General features: G+C 41.4%; 2 protein-coding genes across 3 annotated transcripts in view; one reads left to right on the top strand and one right to left on the bottom strand.

The window, feature by feature from the left end:
* Window positions 1–3,174: 3,174 nt before the first annotated feature.
* Window positions 3,175–19,495, bottom strand: ptrh2 (peptidyl-tRNA hydrolase 2). Of its 2 annotated transcripts, none has more exons than XM_028806796.2 (2): window positions 19,411–19,495; window positions 3,175–3,780 (listed from the first exon to the last, which is right to left on the bottom strand). In XM_028806796.2, exon 2 carries the CDS (start codon window positions 3,755–3,757, stop codon window positions 3,248–3,250), a length of 510 nt encoding a protein of 169 aa, XP_028662629.1. In that variant the 5' UTR covers window positions 3,758–3,780; window positions 19,411–19,495; the 3' UTR covers window positions 3,175–3,247. The 2 variants fall into 2 exon arrangements, with proteins under 2 accessions (XP_028662629.1, XP_028662628.1); XM_028806795.2 differs by having other exon boundaries at window positions 3,175–3,783; window positions 19,411–19,479.
* Window positions 19,496–19,727: 232 nt separating this feature from the next.
* The window catches only part of vmp1 (vacuole membrane protein 1), a 124,268-nt gene continuing 120,385 nt past the window's right edge, over window positions 19,728–23,610 (top strand). The window contains exon 1 of the mRNA XM_028806793.2: window positions 19,728–19,848. The gene's annotated coding sequence lies outside the window, so the exon portion shown is untranslated. The remainder of the gene's footprint in view (window positions 19,849–23,610) is intronic.

Raw genomic sequence — 23,610 nt, 5'->3', positions numbered from 1 at the left:
GGCATCTTTTCTTAAATTGAAACCTTTGCTGTTAAAAGTGGATATATTCTGTGTAATTTCAGGCTTTTCTTCAAATTGGGACCCCAGTATCCATTAACTTCATTATAAAATGCAAACGTGGATCTAGTTATATTTTATGAATTTATAAAATATGCCTTACTTTAGAATGCAATTTCATATGGCATGATTGTAAAGAAATAAGTTACAGCTCAATAACTATATGATGAATTAAACAGATTGGAAAGATTGGCTTGTTTTATTTAAAAAAAAAAAGTTCAAGTTCTACAAACTAAAGACCTGTCAAGTCTTGTATAAGTGTGATCATTCATCTTTCTCCAGGTATTGTGCCTATAATAATAAAAAAAAATAGCATGGAATTGCTATTGCCAAAAATGTAGAAGTGCTTCATCATTTATCAGAGATGCAAGACAGTGTACATACCTCCACAAACACAGGAACCAACAAAGTTGACACTGGGGGATTGGTCCACAGGTAAACAGCTCAAATAGGCTACAACATAATTTAATAACTTAATTTGGCTGCATGCCACATCCTATCATTGACAACTCTTGATTGGTTTAGCTTATGTAACATAGGAGATATAGATGTGGCAAAATAAACACTTAAAATTAATGTAACTTTAGACTTTGTATGCAAAGGTACAAGTGTCTCCCAATTGGTCTGACATATAAACTTGCTTTAAAGTTCAGCGTATTTCCTCTGTTGTGTAATCCCATGATTGATGGCACCCTTCATATTCATTCCCGACTTGCGAAAAAATTCTTCATGCATTGACTTGATGATTATATTGGGTTCTTTTCACATGCTGGCATGAAGTGAACATGGTTATAACAACCATTAGATAAATATTTAAATTATTATCCTTTGATTTAATTTTGTTATTACACATTGTGATGGGCAAGTCAGTTTAGCTCAGGGACCTAAATTAAATCGATATTGTGTAACTACTTTATTAAGATTATGATTTTGACGTAAGCTGCCTGTTAGATAGGCTGGTAAGTATGGATCTGCTATTACTTCGTGTCTGTTCACACTGCAGTTAAATATAATATTCATTCCCGACTTGCGAAAAAATTCTTCATGCATTGACTTGATGATTATATTGGGTTCTTTTCACATGCTGGCATGAAGTGAACATGGTTATAACAACCATTAGATAAATATTTAAATTATTATCCTTTGATTTAATTTTGTTATTACACATTGTGATGGGCAAGTCAGTTTAGCTCAGGGACCTTAATTAAATCGATATTGTGTAACTACTTTATTAAGATTATGATTTTGACGTAAGCTGCCTGTTAGATAGGCTGGTAAGTATGGATCTGCTATTACTTCGTGTCTGTTCACACTGCAGTTAAATATATTTATTTTACTCATGTGACACAGAACTTTTTTAGGGAAGTGTGAACAGACAAAAAAAAAAGTTCTTTGTGGTAATAATAAATCTGATTAAGACATATACACTTGAATGCTTGAACTAGAATTGCCTGAAAATGTGTACTCTTCTCCTGGACACCCCAAAAGTCTTCTCCTTAGTGCGGCTGGCTGGTATTACAGAGGCATGTGGCACTTTGTGCTTATCACTAGCAATATATCCCAATTGCTACACATTTTCTGACCGAAATGGCATGCTCAAATGTGTTTTTTTTTTCAGAATCTTGCAGAAAAACATTGACTTAAGTATCTACCTTAACATTCTGAAAATTTCAAAATACAATTTTGTACCAAACCCCACACAACATCTCACCCCCACAGGAACTGGCTTATGTTTTGTGCTAAAAACAATGCGATGTAATGCCATGTCCAATGGGTGGTGTGTGTTCTACAGTACAAGTCATATGTCTGTCAAATGTATTTTGGTTATGCAAAGCACATTTAGGATAAATATTTGTGCATACTATTATCAGATGTGGATTGATTGCAGTATTAAATTTGAACAAATAAAATACTGGGCATGAGCCACAAACAGGAATTATGTCAGTTTTACCATTTAAAACACAATTGGCTCTTTTAAAACTCAATTTTACCATAGTGATGTTTGTCTACCATCGCTCCATCTGGACATATTACTTTGAAGTTCTAAAACAGGTTACTTCAAAATTTAGCTTCTCCCCATTTTTATAATTACATCACAAATAAGGGTAAAGCTTTTTGGTGACCAGTGTGCAAATTTAATTTATAAAAGAAAACATTATTATGTTGAGGTGACACTCAGCTGTAATAAATCTATAAAAATTGAATGATACTAAGTTACAGTAACTCATTTTATCTGAGTTGTTGGTGAAGTGAAATGTTGAAATAGCTTTATCCTAAATTTAGCAAAAACAGGCCATTATAGTTGGTGGTAATGCTACCTATTGCAATGCACTGCTGACAGTTTTTCATTAGGTGTTGTCTGACATGGAATTTGAATTTCCCTTGCCCATGAAACTGATTTGAACCTTTAGTTATATTTTTCATACTAAGGCATGCATTTTTCCTCAGGTTAGAAATATTAAACCCTCAGATTGTATCTTAATATGCAAGTTTGTTCATTTGTATCAAACACAGCAGACTCTGGTGATGCATAGCTATTTAGTGTGTGTGTTTGGTGTCAATTCAAAATCAAGTAATATACAACTTGTTTTAAAATTCCCCTTTTGCCATAAAAAAAATTGAAACTATCTTTGTCCAAAAGCTACCTAATACAATACCTCTTTTGTAGAATCTAAATTGATTCCAAGATGTAGACTCTCCTAAAATCTCAGAACTATTATAGGAGGCACAAGCCAGTAGCAGGTATTCACTCCATAGACCACCCCAAACCTGTATTGCATGTTTCAGAGTGGTATGGTGCTGTACCCTCTCTAATGATCCCCATCAGTAGTAGACCTATCTGTCAAACTTGTATTGCATGTTTCAGAGTGGCATGGTGCTGTACCCTCTCTAATGATCCCCATCAGTTGTAGACCTACCTGTCTTATCAGCTTTAAATTGAGGCTGAAGATGTATTGCTTTTCAAAATATTTATGAAAAACTGCCTGGCTTCTGTCATTGCCAGGTCTCTCCCATTCTATATATGTATATAGTATATATTTTGCAGGCAGCATGCTGTTTTATTTTAAGCATTACATGTATAAAGCACTCTTTAATTTTTTTAAACTCTACCAGTGGTTATCTGCATCATTCTTTTAGATTTATTGCAAAGAATAACTGCCTAAAAAGTTGCATTTGGTGAACATACAGATCAGTACAATTTTAAATGTAAAGTTACTTTGTCTACTAAATCAGCAGGGCCTGGTCCCACACCTAGTACAGTAAGCGAGCCTGGTGCTATTTGTGTACGTCCAGCATCCTTTATTAGACTAATTGGCAGACCCAAGTCTTTTGCCTGAAGCATCAACTCTATCAAGCCAGATTCATCTGGAACACGGACCACAATCTTTGGTTGGCCACAGTACTCCCATTGTTTCAGCAGTTCTGGATTTCTTTTCTGGCATTGTTTATATGCAGATACTGCAGCATGGGAACACTGTGCTGCAACTTTTCCCTTGCCCATTTTCAGGTCACTTCGAACAACCAGAATCATCTTGAATTCTCCCGTTTCTCCCATGACACTTGGTTCAGATTCTCCTCCAGCTCCTAAGAAAGGCTTTTTGGAAGGTTGCAGAAGGCTTCGAAGCAGCCATCCAAGACACAATCCCCCACTTGCTCCTGCAACCAGACTTAGAATGGTCGATGTGGCAAAGGAAACCATTATGTTGATTTGTAGCAGTCAAACTACTGGAAGAAGAAAAATGAAGATAAGCAAGACAAATTGTTATTCTTTGAATTAGGTTCAAAACATTTTGAAAAAAGCCAAGGAATCAATACTGTTGTTAAAGTCCGACAAACAAATATTTTAAAAATAACTACTGCACACTTGAGTAATTTACCATGTAGTTCTAAACCTGATAACATTGCCAGTTTAAGCCTTTCAATTTGAAACAAAATTATTATTATTTTTTTTTTTTAACACTTCAACATGCACATTGTGACCCTGAAGCTAGATTCAAAGGGTTCAGAAAATTGTTGGTTTAAGTGAACATTCATTGTTGGAGTTGTATGCACCCAACATTGTACAGGAGTTTCAGCTAAAGAGACTTCATGTATAAACTGATGTAGAGCCCTAATGCTGTGCTGGGTGACATTAAATACAGTAGCCTCCCACTTAAGTACGCATCCCAGTTAAGTACAGTAATCCCTCGCTATATTGCACTTCGACTTTTGCGGCTTCACTCTATCGCGGATTTTATATATAAGCATATTTAAATATATATCGCGGATTTTTTGCTGGTTCGCGGATTTCTGCGGACAATGGGTCTTTTAATTTCTGGTACATGCTTCCTCAGTTGGTTTGCCCAGTTGATTTCATACAAGGGACGCTATTGGCAGATGGCTGAGAAGCTACCCAACCAGAGCGCATATTACGTATTAAATAAAACTCCTCAAATATATTGTGAGCACGGGGGATGTTCGCACCCCTAGAGGATACGGCCGCTCCTCAAAAAACGCTGAAAGATTACCTTCACATTGCTGCCATCCTTGCTGGGCTTACATGTGGCTGCTTTGTCAAGTGATATGCTTCCCGCACGGTGCTTCGCATACTTAAAAGATCAAACAGCACATATTGATTTTTGATTGTTTACTTTTCTCTCTCTCTTGTTCTGACATTCTCTGCTCCTGACGGAGGGGGTGTGAGCAGGGGGGCTGTTCGCACCCCTAGACAATATGGACGTTCGTCTAAAAATGCTGAAAGATTATCTTCACATTGCTCCCTTCCGGCTTTGTCAAGCGACATGCTTTCCCGCACGGTGCTTCGCATACTTCAAAGCTTGAACGGCACGTATTGATTTTTGATTGTTTGTTTTTCTTTGTCTCTCTCACTCTCTCTGACATTCTCTACTCCTGACGGAGGGGGTGTGAGCAGAGGGGCTGTTCGCACACTGGCCTAGAGGATATGGACACTCCTCTAAAAAATGCTGAAAGACTACCTTCACATTGCTGTTTTCCTTGCAGCTGGTTTGTCCGGCGGTGCTTCGCATACTTAAAAGCCAAACAGCCCTATTGATTTTTGATTGTTTGCTTTTTTCTCTCTCTCTGACATTCTCTGCTCCTGACATGCACTCCTTTGAAGAGGAAGATATGTTTGCATTCTTTTAATTGTGAGACGGAACTGTCATCTGTCTTGTCATGGAGCACAGTTTAAACTTTTGAAAAAGAGACAAATGTTTGTTTGCAGTGTTTGAATAAAGTTCCTGACTCACTACAACCTCCTGTGTTTCTGTACAAATCTGTGACCCAAGCATGACGATATAAAAATAACCATATAAACATATGGTTTCTACTTTGTGGATTTTCACCTTTCGTGGGGGGTTCTGGAACACAACCCCCGCGATCGAGGAGGGATTACTGTACGCATATTTTTCCCTAAAATTCTGGGTTCAAGATTTATTAGTTAAACATGTCATGAATCGTCATTTGGCGAAGGTTTTGAAGTTTCTTGCGTTTGGCTTTGAGGGAGACAGCCCGGATCTTGCTCTGAAATGATACATTCGATGATCTTAAGAAATCATTTGAATCATCAGCTTCAATTTGAACTTCAGAGCAGAGCAGCTGATCCTCGATGTCGAGAACATGCTATGGCCCTCTTACTGGGAGCAGATGTTTTGCTTAGCTTCGAGATGATTTTGCAGCGTTGAGACTCCGAAGGGCGCTCAGCAGGCTCCTATCAATTATGGAGAATCCACTGCATCCACTTAATAGTATCATCTCCAGACAGAAGAGCAGCTTCAGCGACAGACTGCTGTCACTGTCCTGCTCCACTGACAGATTGAGGAGATCGTTTCTCCCCCAAACTATGCGACTCTTTAATTCCACCCGGGGGGGGGGGGGGTAAACGTTAACATTCAACATTATACATAGTTATTGTCTGTTTTTCACCTGCATTATTATCATTCTTTAATTTAATATTATTTATTGTATCAGTATGCTGCTGCTGAAGAATGTGAATTTCCCATTGGGATTAATAATCTATCTATCTATCTATCTATCTATCTATCTATCTATCTATCTATCTATCTATCTATCTATCTATCTATCTATCTATCTATCTATCTATCTATCTATCTATCTATCTGAGACGCCTGCCGTTTGGTTTCTTTTGACATTGTAGCGAAATGCAAGCTCTTTGGGAGTGGTGGCTAAGTACATGCAAACTTCGCAGGTTCAAGTTGCGTTTGGGAGTGGCCAACCTAAAGTACGCACCTACCGGCTAAGTACGCACAAACTTCGCAGGTTCAAGTTGCGTACTTAAGCGGGAGACTACTGTACTTGGCTTCAGGTGAACAATTAGTTTGTCAGATATGGTTTTCTGAGCAACACTGCTCAATTATTTGCTCAATTATTTTTATAAGTGTAAATATTTCTTAGCCCAAATACTTGGCTGCAGTTATCATAAAACTAACAAAGTTGTCATGCACCCATATTTGTATCGTAGTGCACAAGAAAACCAAATGTTTTGAATGCCTTCCCAATAATAAACGTGTCCCGTTTAAATAACAAAACCAGGCTGGGAACCCAAGTTTAGTTAATTGAAAAGGTGGCAATTTCCTATACTTGAAGTGCCAATGTGGCTGAATATCCATATACAGTATGTGACAGGTTTTAACGCAATTCCATCAATGGATAGTCCAAACCTACACTACAAGTACATGAACATGTCTGATCCCTGGTGCACCACTGACTGCAAATGTGGCTATGGTGGATGCCTGAAAAGGCAGTGCTTTAAAGGGTTTATGTTTGTGTCATTAACCTTGCTATATACATCAAAGAAGAAATGCTACAAGTGCAGTAGATAGATGAGTTTTGTCTGATCTAATGTGATTGGAAAAAGGACTAATAGACCTAAGTAGCCACTACCTATGAATTGTGTACTAAGTCTATACTAGGCACATACTAGGCACCTTCCTATTGCAGGAACTCTGGTAGTTCCTGGTACTTTTTTTTTTTTTTTCCCCTTAACTCCTACTCCAGGATGTGTAATTTTCGTTCAACCAAGAGCTATGGTGGGTGGGACTCTGGTGATGAACTGTGCGGATTACTTGACCACAAGCAGTGGTCCCATTCTGCAAATCTATTAGTAGTTGCGTCACTCTTCATAGCTGCCTTCCTGGTGTGTTGCATTATGCACCACAAGTCAGGTCAGGTTGGGCAGTGCACCCACCACATGATAAAACATTATGCCTTATGAAAATCAACAAAGGCAGCAAAGAAAGTCCACCGATGTTTATGTTTGATGAAAACCCCTCAGTGCTAGGATGTGGTCAGTGGTAGACTTCTTGGGCATAAAACTAGGCTAACTCCGGGGGGTTTGGGTTGATTTGTTTCAAACCTATTTTTGTAAAACTTGATTTATTTGTATGGAATGTTAGCCTTTTTTTTATTTTATTAAAAACATAACTCCTGTCGCCGGTAGGTGAGCAAGTGATCACTGATCCTATTGAAGATGACCTTACCAAGCACCGAGAGCAGTGCTTTCTCCCTGTAGTTGCCGTAATCCAGGCAACCACCCTTCCCTTTCCAGATAGGGATGACAAGTCCCATTTTCCAAAGAGTTGGGATGACGCTCGACTCCCAAATGGAAGCAAAGATTGACGGCAATGACAGAAGAACAGCCTTAACACCAGCCTAGAAAAGTTCAACCTGGACACCACAGATCTCAGCAGTCTTCTCTATCCTCAGCTGGTTCACCACCTGTGCAATCTCAGTAAGACTGGGTGGTTCACAGCTAACTTGAGGATCAGCCTCAAGAACCGTGAACCCAGAGATGTCCAATGTCCTAGCAGGAGGATCATCTTTAAACAACTGCTCAAAGTAGCTATCCCAGCGGGTTAAAACTGCAGCATCATCCATAAGGACTGTTCTATCACCCACCCTGACTGCGACTCACGAACAGATTTGGATGTGCATAATGCTTTGATTCCTCAGTAACCAGGACAGGGGTCACTAGACCATAGACGGTGTGTCATTTCCTTAGAGATTCCTCTAACAAACGGCAACTTATTTGCCCTCGGAGCCCTCCCTGCCGTCCCACTCAGTTCCCAGGAAAGACCGGAGATGCCATCAAGCCATACACTGCAACTCCCCTCGATGATATCCAGGGTCCCCTGTGAGAAGGAACACCACAAACACCAACACAAGCCCCCCTCTGCAACCTTCAGGGTCTTGTCATGCTTCCAGTGTTATGCAGTCCCTGACCTTTTGCACAGTGAAGGAACATGGAGCCATATTCACTACGGTTGCCAGAACCAAGAGGACCAACCTAGGTCTGTCAATGCTAGTGTTCACACTGAAGTCACCCATAACCAGAACAGCGTCACCTTGTGGGCACCCATCAACCACCCAGCGCAGTTGCAAGTAAAATTTCTCCCTCATCGTTACAGTACTCACTGTGGTCAGAGTATACACTTGAGACAACAGACCACACACCCAGAGTGCCTTAATCTGACTCTCACAATTCGCTCATTGAAAGGAGTGATATCGGACACCATTGGAAGGAGCCAATCCACCACAGCGACAGCTACTCCCCAAGTATGACAGCCATCAGAGCAACCAGACCAATAAAAGTTGTACCCACCTAAAGAGATCTGGCCAGTCACAGGTCTGCGCATGTCAGAGACTGCGGACACCGAAATGCGGAGTTTATAAAGCTCCTCCAACAGCAGAGGAAGATGGTCATCATTTTAGAGAGACAATGCTTTCCATATGCCTGCCTGCATGGGCCATCTCAAATTGGGACCCGAGTGCTGCTGTGCAGCGGGAGATTTCTCTGCCCCACTTTGGCTCTCTGGTGGTTTCAACTCTTTTGGGGATGAGGCTCCCGAGGGCTTTCCCCCATCCCCTTCATAGTATGGGTAGCTACAGCAGAGCGCTACTCCCACAGACAGCAGAAAGGAGTCTTGTCTGCCATTTCAGAGCTGTGTGAAAGTTTTCATGATGGCTGAAGTACCAATAGTGCCACCATCCCTCATCATGCAGCACCACATTGAAACAATCCCCCCTGTGAAGTTTCAATCGCTTCGAAGCAATAATGTGGGAGGGTCACCCATGAACTCACAATCACACTGCACTTTGCAATACGTTACTATACATAGCCACTTCTGTAATGTGCTGCACCATACACTGCATATTTAATGCATCATTTATCCCAAAGGTTACATTGCAAAATGGTCTGCAAGACACAACTACTTAAGCAAGAAGGAGATGATGTAATATACAGCAAAAATTCTGGAATCAATTTAAGTGTTTTATCAAATACTAGCCAACCCGCGGCGTAGCATACGCCGCATAATCATGCCGCTCTTTTAATGAGTTTTAAGCACAGGGAAAAAAATGAATATTTGAAAAATCCGTAATTTAATAAACCACCAAGAAAAGTAACATTGCAACAATGCACACTACGAACCAGCATACAATTGTCCGTGACTGAAAACTGGAGGACCGCTGTCGTGCCTCCACCTCCCAAAGCGAGGGATGGGGCTGGATGGCACTCGGGTGCGGAGGGCAGAACGGGGGGAGAGGGGAAGGACGCCCCCTCCGTCCCGGCCCCCCCGCCATTCATTGTTCTTTGCGGTTCCGGCTGCTTTTCTATATATAATCCACCAAGTCAACCGACCATGGTACTAGCGGGGGGGGTGTACAAAGGGCAGGGACGTAATCAGTGCGAGCGTATGACCCACACTTACTGGGAATTCCTCATTCGTGGGGAACAATTGCAAGCCCTGGTCTCCATCACGAATGGGGTTCAACGGCTTACCCACGCCTGTCAGCGCCGGGTAGACACACGTTGATCCATTCACTGTAGCGTGCGTGCAGTACCGGACTTCCAAGGGCATCACAGACCTGTTAATGATCAATCTCACATGGCTGAAAGCCCACTTGTCCGCTCGGGGGTCGCGTAATTATTTAGAAGTAGGGAGTCTCATTCGTTTTCGGAATTAACCAGACAAATCGCTCCACCAACTAAGAACGGCCATGCACCACCACCCACAGAATCGAGAAAGAGCTATCAATCTGTCAATCCTCTCCTTGTCCAGGCCGGGTGAGGTTTCCCGTGTTGAGTGAAATTAAGCGAAATTTGTGTGTGGTGAGTCCGGGCGGGCACATGAGCAGGCACTGTGAATGCCTTGAGAGCGTGGGTGGACGTGTGCTGGGGAATAATGAGCATCTATATATCTTCTTAGATACAGAAAGCATCTGATGCGGTGTTTGGTGAATTGTTGCAGTTTGTGAGTTAGCAGTTGTGATGGTTTTACACTCCAGTACATTGCGGTGAACGCTGGTAACGGGCGGGCAGGCGTTCTCGTCCCATGTTCTTCGAGTTGGTGGGCGTGTCTCTGTCGTTTGTATCCCATGGTCGGATGACTTGGTGGATTATATGTATAGAAATGCAGCCGAAACTTAAAAGAATAATGAAAAGTCAACGTGGCTCAGTGGTGCATGTGTACTGTAGCAGAGACGAAAGCGAGTTGGCGAGTTGTTGCGTCCGGGCACGTGAGAAGGCACTGTGAATGCCTTGAATAATGAGTATCTATATATCTTCTTAGATATAGAAACCGTCTGATGCAGTGTTAGAGTTGGTGGGTGGGGCTTTGTGAGTTGACAGACGTGGCTATTTCTTGCGTATCCCATGGTTGTCTTCAGGCAGTGTGAATGCCTCGAGAGACAGGGTGGCGGTGTTTGGTGAGTTGTTGCAGTTTGCGAGTTAAAAGCTGCGATAGTTTTACACTCCAGTACATTGCGGTGAATGCTGGTAACAGGCGGGCGGGCGTTCTCGTCCCATGCTCTTAGAGTTGGTGGGCATGGCTCTGCGAGTTGTCATCGTATCCTATGGTCTTAGAGTTGGTGGGCGTGGCTATGTTGTGCGTATCCCATGGTTGTCTTGCTTGCCCTGTCAGCTTAGTGAATTATATATATAGATATGCTTCCAGGGAAAGTGCAAATTCAAACAAATTATGAGTGAGTCACTGTGATATATCAATTACATGGCTCAGAAAAACTTCCCTTTTTAACAAATAAATAAAGAACATGCTTGCGCTGTGGAGTGGAGCAGGTGGGAACAATCCGCAGAGAAGACTGCTGGTCTCCGGGTTGATGTGAGGCAGTCAGCTGACCAGGCGTTGCCTTGCCGGCACGTGCGAATGGTCTGATTATCTCAATCAGGCGATCACATCTGTGACTGCTCCCCAGCATATAAAAAGAAAGGGGAGCACTAGATCAGAAAAGTGAAAGAAAAGAACAAGAGAGGATGGAGGTTAAAGAAATGAAGAAGAGAGACTGGAGTGAGTGAGTGAGTGAGTGAGTGAGTGAGTGAGTGAGAGAGAGAGAGAGAGAGAGCGCGCACAGGTGTGAAGAAAGGAAGCAGGTTAGACAGGGATGGAGTCCCAGGGAGGAGCGTGTGTGTGGCCAGCGCTCAAGAGGGGGCTGAAGGGTCGCTCCTGCTTAGCAACCAAGTAGCAGGAGTGACCATTATGCCCTGGAATGTGCTCCCGCTGGGAGGAGCCAACAGATTGGCAGTGGTGAGAGGACAGAGCACACTTTTGCCGGGAGGAGCCTGGAAAGGCAGCGGTGGCCATGGAGCAGGGCTCGGTGACTCCCCACAGAAGCCGTAGGTAGGATTGGCAACGGGGACATGGGCCAGGAGAAGAAGATTGTCTGCACCTGCTAGGGAACTTCTTCTCTGGCTGCATGGCCCAGAGAAGGAAGCCGAAGAGAAGTTAGTGTTAAAGGGGCACTGAGGTTCAGTGTTTAAAAGATGGTTTCCTGCCTGTGTTTTTAACCTTGTTTTATGGATATTTAGTTGGAATAATTTAAACCTCCACTGTCACTGACTTTTTGTGGAATATTTATTGATTTTGTTCAGCACTGCACTCTTTCAACACTTGTTTTGGTTTATTTTAACAAAAGCACTTTTCACCATCCCCTTGCTTGGTGTGGTCCTCATCTGCTCAGCTCATCCCAGTCATGACATGTCCTCACAGGTGGCACAGTGGTAGTGCTGCTGCTTTGTAGTAAGGAGACTGTGGAAGATTGTGGGTTCGCTTCCCGGTTCCTCCCTATGTGGATAGCATTTTGAGTACAGAGAAAAGCGATATATAAATGTAATTAATTATTATTATGACTATCAACAGTGGTGGGTTGAAGAGGCTCCCAGTGGGACTATTTTTATTATAGGAATGAGCCTTTCACAAGAGTTTTGAGTATTCATCTTCCTACCTTTTCACTAACACTGGTTACAATGTAGCCTAGCAAGGAAGGCCTTGGCATATGCAAAGAAATAGCCTTTAAGTTTGAATTTGATGGGCAAATCATTGGTAGAATGGATATGGATTTTCAGTCATCAAGCTGCATATTTGCAGCAGACACTTCAGATGCAAAGTCCGAAGAATTCTGAGTTTCTTCAATTCAAGGTGCTGCTTCAAAAAGTTAATTCTGGCCAACTTTTTCTTGCTGCCATTTCTGCCAGGTGCACATTGAAAATCCAGTCGCTTCACAGCTCTAAACTAGAGGTCTAGTGGTTAATCCTCAGAATTACTCAACCATCACTAAGTTCTTGTATGTTAATGGATGAACATGCCAGTTGTCATTTCAATGTGTATTTTATGTTGTGTGAGGAGTTACAGAAGTAAAGTATGTACTTAATTTTTTCATTGTGACATTTATTTATGCTCACATACAGTATTTTAATTATCTATTGTGATATTTCACAACACATGAATGCATTTGCATATTTAGTTGTGTCCAAAATACTTCTCGACGTAAAAAATACACAGAGGAGAGTGTAGCTGAGATAGCTTAGAAAAGTAAAGGACACAGGTGTGGAGTTTTATTTGATCTATGTGTAATAGAAAATATGTTCACTGATGTGCAGGGTGGTGTCTGGTCTATCTCGACTGGCACATCAGTTCAATATCATCTGACAAAAACAGCCAAATAGATTTAAATGCTAGTAAAGTGAGAGCTTCGCGACTACCCACAATTCACACAAATCTAGGGAATATGAACTGCCTAGACTAAAATAGGAGCCCCTCAAATTTAGAATCATATGACACTGAAGTGAAAAAGGATAAACGACAATTACACAGAAAGAACATGCTAACTACCCCGCAGGTAGTTTACTATTCAACACAAGGCTAGTAAACAGTTGAAAAAATGATTTTCTACTGTGAGCAACAGCTCAGCTCCTTACTCGGGTGGATGTCCTTGGCATGGAAGGATGGAGGGAGATAACATGCATGGGTCATTATCTTCCCTGGAGCACTAGATAGCAGCAAGACGGGGCTTAAATCCCCACATATGGGTGCCCACAAGACACGCCATGTACTGTAGTCCCAGGGAACAGCCTTGCTGGGTCCCCTTTGGACCACCAGGGTAGCTGCAAGATTTGAGAGTCTATTCTGTGGGGCTCTAACCTCGCCTGAAGTGCTTTGGAGCTGCAGCATCATATCACTGGAAACATGTGTGGGGAATTAGATAAAAGGAGCTGCCTACCTCACATTGACGAGCCAGAGTCGGGTGCAGGTGGACAAAGTTTGCATGGAGGAGGTAGTGAATGACTGGGAGAGAGAAGACAGAGTGATTTACTGTGCTTTATTTTACTCGTGGCTGTGATTATGGTGTAAAACACTTAGTGTTTTTGGGGAGCTGAAGCGCCCCCTACTGTCCAATCTACATATGTACCTGTTCTTTCTATATCAGGATTCTGTGCTTCTTTCAAAGGAGGACATCATTTTGCCAGTTTCTCTTCCACAAAGTAGAAAGAGCACACTATAAAGCAACGAGGGAGAATGCGTGGGAACCTGTTGATTAAATGCATAAGTACATTACATAATTAAATGTTAATGGTATTACTCAAGTTTAAAAGTTTCTTCTGAATTTGATAATAAGCTTAATACTTTGTCAAAGTCATACTTAAAGCAATTGTATGTTCAGCAGCAGCATGCATGGTGTGATGCACAAATGGCAACAAGTAAAACTAAAATAAAAGAACATACTTTACTATAGTAAATGGATATGCAAACATTTACTGTGCTTGTCATTTAAAAAGTCGGTGGAACAGAATGATGTGCAGTTTCCATGGTCTGCCCCAAAAGGAATGGACAGGGATGTTATTTGCACATGAGTGCATGGAGTTTGATTCTCGCACTCCTAGTTTGCTTTGTATAGCTGGAGTGAAAATTCTGGGGAATCCAGCACCCTTTGCAAATAAAACTGGTCCTGTCCTAACTTATGTGAATCTCTAGTGAAAACACTATTTTGGCACTTAAATCTGTTAAGTGAGGGAATACTTTCTCTTTAATTCATAATTGAAACCTTTGGCATTCCAGCTTATAAAGTTCACTGTTTAGTCATAAAAACCATGCTTCTGATCTTTTGTTGATATTTTGTAGTCTTAAGGTAGTATACTTTTACATATGATAACTTTGACCTAGATTTCATATTACTGCCAAGTGTTATGGCTATGAAGCCTATTGTTGCGTTGGCACTAACAGTTATTGTGGTAGAAAGGAAAAATAAGAAATAGCAAAGCCTTCTTTCTCAAACCCCTTCCCCAAATCTCTCCTTCAAAGTCACTGAATATCCTCTGGAGTCCAGTTAAATCAACCTTTAAGAAATGGAGGGAGTATGACACAGCTGTTAACCTGCCTTGAGCAGGCCGTCCACAAAAACTGAGTGATGGTGATCTCCCTCACTAGTCTTCTGGCACAAAGAGACCTGTGACAACTCTGAAAGAGTTCTCAGCTACAGAAGTTCAGATTGGAGACACTATACATACAACAATGGCTGGCCTGGTGTTTCAGAATTGGAGCCTTATGGGAGAAAGACAAAAAGAAGTGCACTGTTTAAAGAAAGGAAAAAAAAAATGTTGGTCAAAGTTTATCAGAAGGCACATTGGTGACTCTTTAACGGCAGCTGGAAGAAGGTTCTATTGTCTGATGAAAACAAAATTGAGCTTTCTGGCCATTAGACTAAAAGCCACACACACATTATAACAATATCCCTCCATTAAGCATGGTGGTGGCAGCGTCTGGCTGTGGTGATACTTCCCTGCTGCAGGCATCAACTTTCTCAGCCTCCCAGGTAAGGCATGTGCAAGGGTGCTGGAGGGGGGTAGAATCCAGATGATGGTTGAGCCAGAGATGCAGGAGGCGCAATGTGGACTCCACCTAGATTGTGGAACAGTGGACCAGCTCTTCTCCCTGGTGTAGTTACTGGAGGGTGTATGGGAATATGTTAACCAAGTTTAAATGTGTTATGTATATTTGGAAAAAAGATTATGACCATATCTCTTGAGGTGTTGTGGGAGGTGCCGTAGGAATACAGGCTAACAAGGCTGGCCTTGCTGAATTCATATAGGGAATGAATAGCTAGCAAGACCCAAGTCCAAATACTTGACATTAAGTCAGATGCCATCAAGGCTGCTTTGTCTTCCCTACCTATTTGTGGTTTTCATGAAGTAGATACCCAGGCACAACTGGGATGAGGATGAGGAACTTTAAATCTGAGGTTCTCTCTTAGAAATGAGTGGATTGCTCTCTCCAGGTTAAGGGGGAAAACAGTGGCCCTTAGTGGAGGACTTCAAATATTTTTGGATCTTGTTAATGAGTGATGGAAAAAGGAAGTTGCAGGCAGTGTGGTGTAGTGGTTAAAGCTTTGGACTTCAAACCCTGAGGTTGTGAGTTCAAATCTCCTGCTACTGAAAATGTATGACACTGAACAAGTTACTGCCTGTGCTTAAATTGGAAAACGTAAAGAAATGTAACCAGTTGTATCATAAATGCTGTAAGCTGCCTTCAGCCAAATAAGTAAATGTAAAATGTAAATGTGAGATTGACCGTGGCAGCGCTGTACTGGTCTGGGTGGTGAAGTGGGAGTGGAGTCTAATGACAAAGGCTGTTTACTCATGATCGACGCACAACCTGACCAACTTGAGCAGTTTTGCTAAGAAGAAGGGGGGAAAAAAATTGCAGTGTCCCAATGTGCACAGCTGATAGAGACGTATCCACACAGACCAAAGGGCTGTCCTGGCTGCCACCTACTAAAAAAGTCTGAATTCCTGTAAGCCTCTCTAATTCAGAGTTATCACGGTAAATAGCAATTTACTTCAAGAGGTGGAAATACATAATAAACAAGAATAGTTGTGACACTTACAGTGGGGCAAAAAAGTATTTAATCAGCCACCAATTGTGCAAGTTCTCCCACTTAAAAAGATGAGAGAGGCCTGTAATTTTCATCATAAGTATACCTCAACTATGAGACACAAAATGAGAAAAAAAGTCTAGAAAATCACATTGTCTGATTTTTGAAGAATTTATTTGCAAATTATGGTGGAAAAAAAGTATTTGGTCAATAACAAAAGTTCATCTCAATACTTTGTTATATACCCTTTGTTGGCAATGACAGAGGTCAAACGTTTTCTGTAAGTCTTCACAAGGTTTTCACACACTGTTGCTGGTATTTTGGCCCATTCCTCCATGCACATCTCCTCTAGAGCAGTGATGTTTTGGGGCTGTTGCTGGTCAACATGGACTTTCAACTCCCTCCAAAGATTTTCTATGGGGTTGAGATCTGGAGACTGGCTAGGCCACTCCAGGACCTTGAAATGCTTCTTACAAAGCCACTCCTTCATTACCCGGAGCGGTGTGTTTGGGATCATTGTCATGCTGAAAGACCCAGCCACGTTTCATCTTCAATGCCCTTGCTGATGGAAGGAGGTTTTCACTCAAAATCTGACGATACATGGCCCCATTCATTCTTTCCTTTACACGGATCAGTCGTCCTGGTCCCTTTCCAGAAAAACAGCCCCAAAGCATGATGTTTCCACCCCCATGCTTTACAGTAGGTATGGTGTTCTTTGGATGCAACTCCGCATTCTTTCTCCTCCAAACACGACGAGTAGAGTTTTTTCATCTGACCATATGACATTCTCTCAATCCTCTTCTGGATCATCCAAATGCTCTCTAGCAAAGTTTAGACAGGCCTGCACATGTACTGGCTTAAGCAGAGGGACATGTCTGGCAATGCAGGATTTGAGTCCCTGGCGGCGTAGTGTGTTACTGATGGTAGCCTTTGTTACTTTGGTCCCAGCTCTCTGCAGGTCATTCACTTGGTCCCCCCGTGTGGTTCTGGGATTTTTGCTCACCGTTCTTGTGTTCATTTTGACCCCATGGGGTGAGATCTTGTGTGGAGTCCCAGATCGAGGGAGATTATCAGTGGTCTTGTATGTCTTCCATTTTCTAATAATTGTTCCCACAGTTGATTTCTTCACACCAAGCTGCTTACATATTGCAGATTCAGTCTTCCCAGCCTGGTGCAGGTCTACAATTTTGTTTCTGGAGTCCTTTGACAGCTCTTTGGTCTTGGCCATAGTGGAGTTTGGAGTGTGACTGTTTGAGGTTGTGGACAGGTGTCTTTTATATTGATAACGAGTTCAAACAGGTGCCATTAATACAGGTAACGAGTGGAGGACAGAGGAGCCTCTTACAGAAGAAGTTGCAGGTCTGTGAGAGCCAGAAATCTTGCTTGTTTGTAGGTGACCAAATACTTATTTTCCACCATAATTTGCAAATAAATTCTTTAAAATTCAGACAATGTGATTTTCTAGATTTTTTTTTCATTTTGTCTCTCATAGTTGAGGTATACCTATGATGAAAATTACAGGCCTCTCTCATCTTTTTAAGTGGGAGAACTTGCACAATTGGTGGCTGGCTAAATACTTTTTTGCCCCACTGTATTTCAAATACTACAAAGTGTGCTTCAGTTTAAATGTTTAAAGGTTAAATATTCTTGATTGTAACAGAAATGTATCATTTTTTTACTCTCTGATAAAGGTCCATAGAGGGTTAGATCTCTAATAAAGGATCAAAAATAACACGTTTATAATCACTGACCTTTAAATAGTCCAAATGCTACCCTATATGTGTATGGTTAAAATTAATTTTGAATGTTCTGGGGTGGCTCTTAAAAGGCCAAGACCACCAGTAAAGAATCATATCCCTGAATCCCTGGGATCAGTTGACGTGGCTCGAACAACTTCCTTCTGATCATTTTTTGCTAAAGGCACCTATGGGGGTGGGGTGGGGGTACTGTTTATCATAATGTAATTTCCTGTACAAAATATGGTCATTTTAGAAGGGTTTTTTGGGGATCTGAAAGGCCAATAATTGTATAACTAGACATATCAAGACAAGTCGAACACAAAAAAATGAGCGTTCATAAGTAATTTTGATGACAATAATACTGGCTTGTACTTAGGCGATCGATTATTTTTGTTTATATTTAGACCATATTGATAAGATCTGTTTTCATTCTGAGGCTGGACTTTTTCTGATGATCATTGTTACAAAAATTGACCAAACAAGGGTGCCAGGAACTGTGCAGCCGCAACTCTACACTTCAGCCTGGTTCGGAGCAGGGCAAGCTATCCGGCGATGCTCAGATGCCTCGATTACCAAGCGCAACTCGTCCAAATTCTCTGCGGGTGGAACTGAAATGGCTGAAATAAGCAAGGCTTGTGTGTTTTGTAGAATACCCTCCAAGCAGGTTTGCTATCACATGTGTTTTATTGAAGCTTTAGATCGCTTTATTATCATGTCAAGGATAACCATGAAAAAAAAACTAATTATTTGATTACATTATACAATAAATATGTTTTGTATTCTTGGGTTATATACTTTTGCTTAGCAGGCTTAACCACTTAATCAGGGTTGCCAGGTACTTCGGTCAAACCTCAAACCCTCCCCAGGGTTCAGGAAGCAAATTTTCCCATCTTTCTGAAAAACTAAAACTCTTTCGCATTTAATATAGGCTATTTAAAAAACATGAACCAATGATCTACTGTAAAGAAAGGTCCTGTCACTTTTACTTTTTATGTTAACTAACTAGCTCAGGCAACAGTTGTACCAAAATGTTTTAAATTACTCTGATGAAAAATCATTTGAAATTTTTACGTGCATCTCTGTATGACATCTACAAAAGAATTCTTGTTTTTCCATGTTTGCAAGTCGGGCAACGGTATTCAAACCTATCAAATCTGTCAGACATTTCAGCATTAACCACTGCGTCATCGTGGTGCCCAAAGCAATGCAAAATCTCGATAGTAAAACGAATTCGGAATATACAAGCCATCAAACTAACTGTACAAATCTCGAATACACGTGGAAAGCAAGTAAGAACCGTCACGAAGATAGCACAACCATTGCGAACATAAGGAGAATTTCAAGCCAGTATTTACTCAAATCAGAATGAATACTGTGGCCACAACTATATCTCAGTTTCGTATAAAACATATTATTTGGATAAACTTCTTACCGCTTTCTTTCTCATATGTGATTCCAATTCAGCAGGTGTCGCACGAGGACTACGTAATATAAAGAAGCTCCTCCCCTTAACAATAATTGTCTAGGCATACTAAAATATGCTTGGCTCCAACGTCACAAAATCCAAAGTCACAAAATAATTTAATTTATTATGTGATGATAAGACGGATTACTTAGAAAATAATGTAGCTGTCGTATAATCGGAGCCTTGGAACTTATGGTCCTGCGGAAGTACCAGCGCACATTGATTATGTCATCATACTAGTAAGGACAGTCCTGTGGCGCTTTAAGAGATGCCGGAAGCCAATTGGTAGTTGGTTCATAATTCTCCAATCAGCAATGAGAGCAGTGTAGCGTCACTCCAGTCCGAACGGAAGTGCTTGCGGGGGAGCGTGACAGTGTGTTGCAACTGTCGAAGGAGAATACGAAGGTGAGCATTGAGCGGGTTTTTTTTGGTTTCCTAGTGTCTTTCTTAGAGATTCTGCTGTTCTTTAGGTTCTTGATAAGTGAGACGTTACTGGGTGTAGCAGCATGGCTGGCCCGCAGGGAGTGTCATGGTTGGCATGTGTTCACTTGCTCTGTACGAGTACGATGTAGGGTAGGTCCTCCTCATTATAGGAAACGTTCGTTGTGTATAGAACGATATACATTGATTTCGTAAATCATTTGAACGCGCACTTGCATGCTTTTTTTGTTTTAAATTGACCTAGATGTAATAACGTCTTCCGTGTTAAGAGCTGTCACGTCGGAGTTTGATAGCGGTCGCACTATGCTTGTCCTGTATGAGTGATGTTTCGTGAGGCTTAAATTCACCTTCAATCCCAGCGTCTTTTAAGGCGACTAGTTAAAAAAGAAGCATTAATTTTTGTTGGCACCGTGCCACGCAAGCGTGTGTTTTTCCACAATTCTATAAAGCTGTTTTTCCTTTACATTTCCTTTTTTTATGTTAATTTTAATATGCACACTTGTTATAAATGATATGTCCTCTGATTTAAGTCAACTTGAAACATGTGACTTGGGTTTATTTAAAATTTCATATCCCGCTTAATAAATGTACTTCTTCAAAAAGGCGTATCTTTATTCGGCTAGCCTCGTAACAATGCGTAAGATACCGATATGTACCAGGAGTCTCAGGCTTTCTTAATTATTCAATGTAAAAAAAAAATCTGCTAAATGAGACCCATACAATTAAAATTCGCTTGCAATTCTTCTTGATTTGGACATGCACCATCGCTTCTGTAAGTTTTTTAGCTTGAAAAGTCCCATGTGCTCGTCGATGTGTATTTTCTAAAAATACGACCTCGATGCGTGGGTGAGTTTCATGTCATCTCTGTAGACAAATTTTTTTTCAGACTTGTGTTCATAATACTGTACTTTGCCCAGTGAGCAAGGGGGTGGCCAAGCAGGCCAGTGTGGCTCATTAGAAAGAGACAGGACCCAGGAAGGCCAGTTGACATGCCAGTGTGAAAAGAGACAATTACCAAGAGGAGTAGCCCTTGTAAGTATACTAGGTGGTCTGGAAGGGTAATGAGTAGGGACCACAAAGCTGTGATCTGGCAGAAACCAAGTAATGTTCCCAGCCCCACCTTGAGGATTGAGTCACCTGTCCTCGAGGTTCCAAGACCAGTAAAGGGCAGCACATAGCCTACACTCGATGAGCTCCCATATTGACCTTTTAAAGTTAGTTTCTGGAAGAATTGGTACGGGGTCCGGTCATTACCCTACAGCCAGTTGGCTGGCGGCATACAATCTCAAAATGTTGACTTTTAAATGTGGTAGCCCTTTAGCAACCTAGAAGGTCTCAAAGGGTGAGTGTCCTGGGCACTCTGAGAATTCATAAACTCAACCATGACTCAAAAAAATGATTTTGGACATAGCTGGAGGAGGTGTTAACTGTGAACTTGAAGGTCCTGAACTCAGTGTTAGAAAGAGAAGTTACAGTAATGGTTTAATGGTGGGAAGAAGAGGTCAGGTCTTGTTTATAAGTGAGAGATGGAAGGTTAAGGAGGAAATACTTAACGTTTTGCTGCAGTGGTGGTTAAGTGGGTTAGCCACGTCACCAAGTAAACGGGGGTTAACTCTTTTGGAGGTAGCGCTAGGAGAGTAACAGGACTGTTATTGTCCTTATTCCTTGTTTACTTTCTGTACTTTGTGCTTTGTGTTCTCTCTTAATTGTCACAATACACAAGGAATGCATTTTAATATACATGTGGCCTCCTTGGCTGGACGTGCAGGATTGCTGTGAGGGTCACCTATTGCAGTGGTGCTTTTTTGGCATGAAAGTAAGACAAAGAAGGATGGTTATGTAACAAAAATGTCAGATTTTGTACTAAGCATTAGAGCATCCCAGAATTCTGGAGGTCTTGAGTCCTGCCTGAAAGCCCCAAAACCTTCCAGAACAATCATTGTTTGCTTCTCTTACCTGTCTAAAAGCAGGTAAAGATTTTATTTTATATGTTAGTTCTACTGAATACTCGAAATCAAGCAAGAAAAGATCATCATGACATGAACAAGAATCATGTACAGACTGAAGATGGACTTTAGAATTTGTCTGTGCATAAATTATTCAATCAGTCAGTCAGTCATTGTCCAACACGCTATGTCCTAATACAGGGTCACGGGGGTCTGCTGAAGCCAATCCCAGCCAGCACAGGGCGTAAGGCAGGAACAAACCCCAGGCAGGGCGCCAGCCCACCGCAGATAAATTATTTAATTATGTGATTTTGCAGAGTCTCTCTGATGTATTATACACATCAAGACAACAAATCACATTTAATTTTAAACCACATCTTCTTAAAAAAAAAAAAAAAAACCCACTACCTGGAAACCATTGTGCACTTTGCATAATTGCAAAGGTGTTTTGGGGTCTTCTGTAGAGAAGGTTTTCATTTTGTTTTTGTTCTGTTGTCTGTCCCATGTCTCAAAGACACATACGATATCGTGTCACTCACAATCAGCCCATGTGAATGATTACAATCGGTGGAATAGACCTCAGTTAGCTGCAAAGACGTTTTTAGACGTTTCAGTGATTAGGTGAATGAACACACATACTACTTGTCTCTGCTCTTTGCATTTCTCTGTCTTGGAGAATTGGCTTGTTTATCTGCATACAAATAAAAATGTGAGGAAGAAGATGGTGATTCTGGCATCCTTGCTCATATGTTAAATTTTAAAGACGTGGGGCCCATTGTGCAAAATGAAATTTAAAACAGTCTTGCAATTTCTAGCTGTATGAATCCATTTCAGTGTTTTGAAAAGACAGACTCCCATCCAAGCAGTACAGGGCACAAAACTAGAACTCGTCATGGTAATGAAATAGCCCATCACTAATTTCATTACTTCATTAGATTTACTGAAATGAACAAAAATGTGCCCTCAGGAGTCATTCTTCAACCCATCCCAAGTAGCACTTGGTATTGGGCAGCAGAGAATGGCGATACTTTATAAAGGAGCCACAAACCAGCCCTAATTATTCACCAAATCAATGAATAAACCATTCAGGTGTCAGTTCAGACACCTCATGCACACTCAGAATAATAAAGCCACACAAATTTGGGGGCGGAGTGGTGGCTCTGAGGCTAAGGATCTGCGCTGGTATCCCGAAGGTTGCCGGTTCGAATCCCCGTCACTGCCAAAAGAGATCCTACTCTGCTGGGCCCTTGAACAAAGCCCTTAACCTTCAATTGCTCCAGGGGCGCTGTACAATGGCTGGTCCTGCGCTCTGACCCCAAGGGGTATGCGAAAACTAACAAATTCCTAGTACAAGAAATTGTATAAGGAGAAATAAAGAGCAAAAAAAAAAAGTCAATCCACCAGTGACATTAGGGTTGAGTTGGGTACAGGTACTAATTAACTCTGGCCATTTGGTTCTGATAACTGTGGCTGCTGACCCTGTAAACAGAGCATTGGTGACCTTTACACCCCACCTATCTTCTTGCTGACCTGTCCCATTATAAATTTCAGCATTAAATATTCATTGTTTGACCGCCAGCTCTGCAGGAGTGAGGCACATTTATTAAAACTAATGAATTGCCCTCGGTTTAATGCGTGACTCTTTTCCTATTAATAGTTTTCAAATAAATGAGGTCAGTACTTTGCCTTTTTTTTTTTTTTTTAAGATCAGAAAAATAGCCAAATGGGTTGTCCCTCTGATGGCCTACTTTGAGGTTTGATATTTAATTAGTTGGGGTTA

The sequence above is a fragment of the Erpetoichthys calabaricus genome, chromosome 8, assembly GCF_900747795.2.
Source record: "Erpetoichthys calabaricus chromosome 8, fErpCal1.3, whole genome shotgun sequence".
Classification (NCBI taxonomy): Eukaryota; Metazoa; Chordata; class Cladistia; order Polypteriformes; family Polypteridae; genus Erpetoichthys; species Erpetoichthys calabaricus.
The sequence above is the reverse complement of the archived record's forward strand: the minus strand, read 5'-3'. Positions and strand labels throughout refer to the sequence as shown.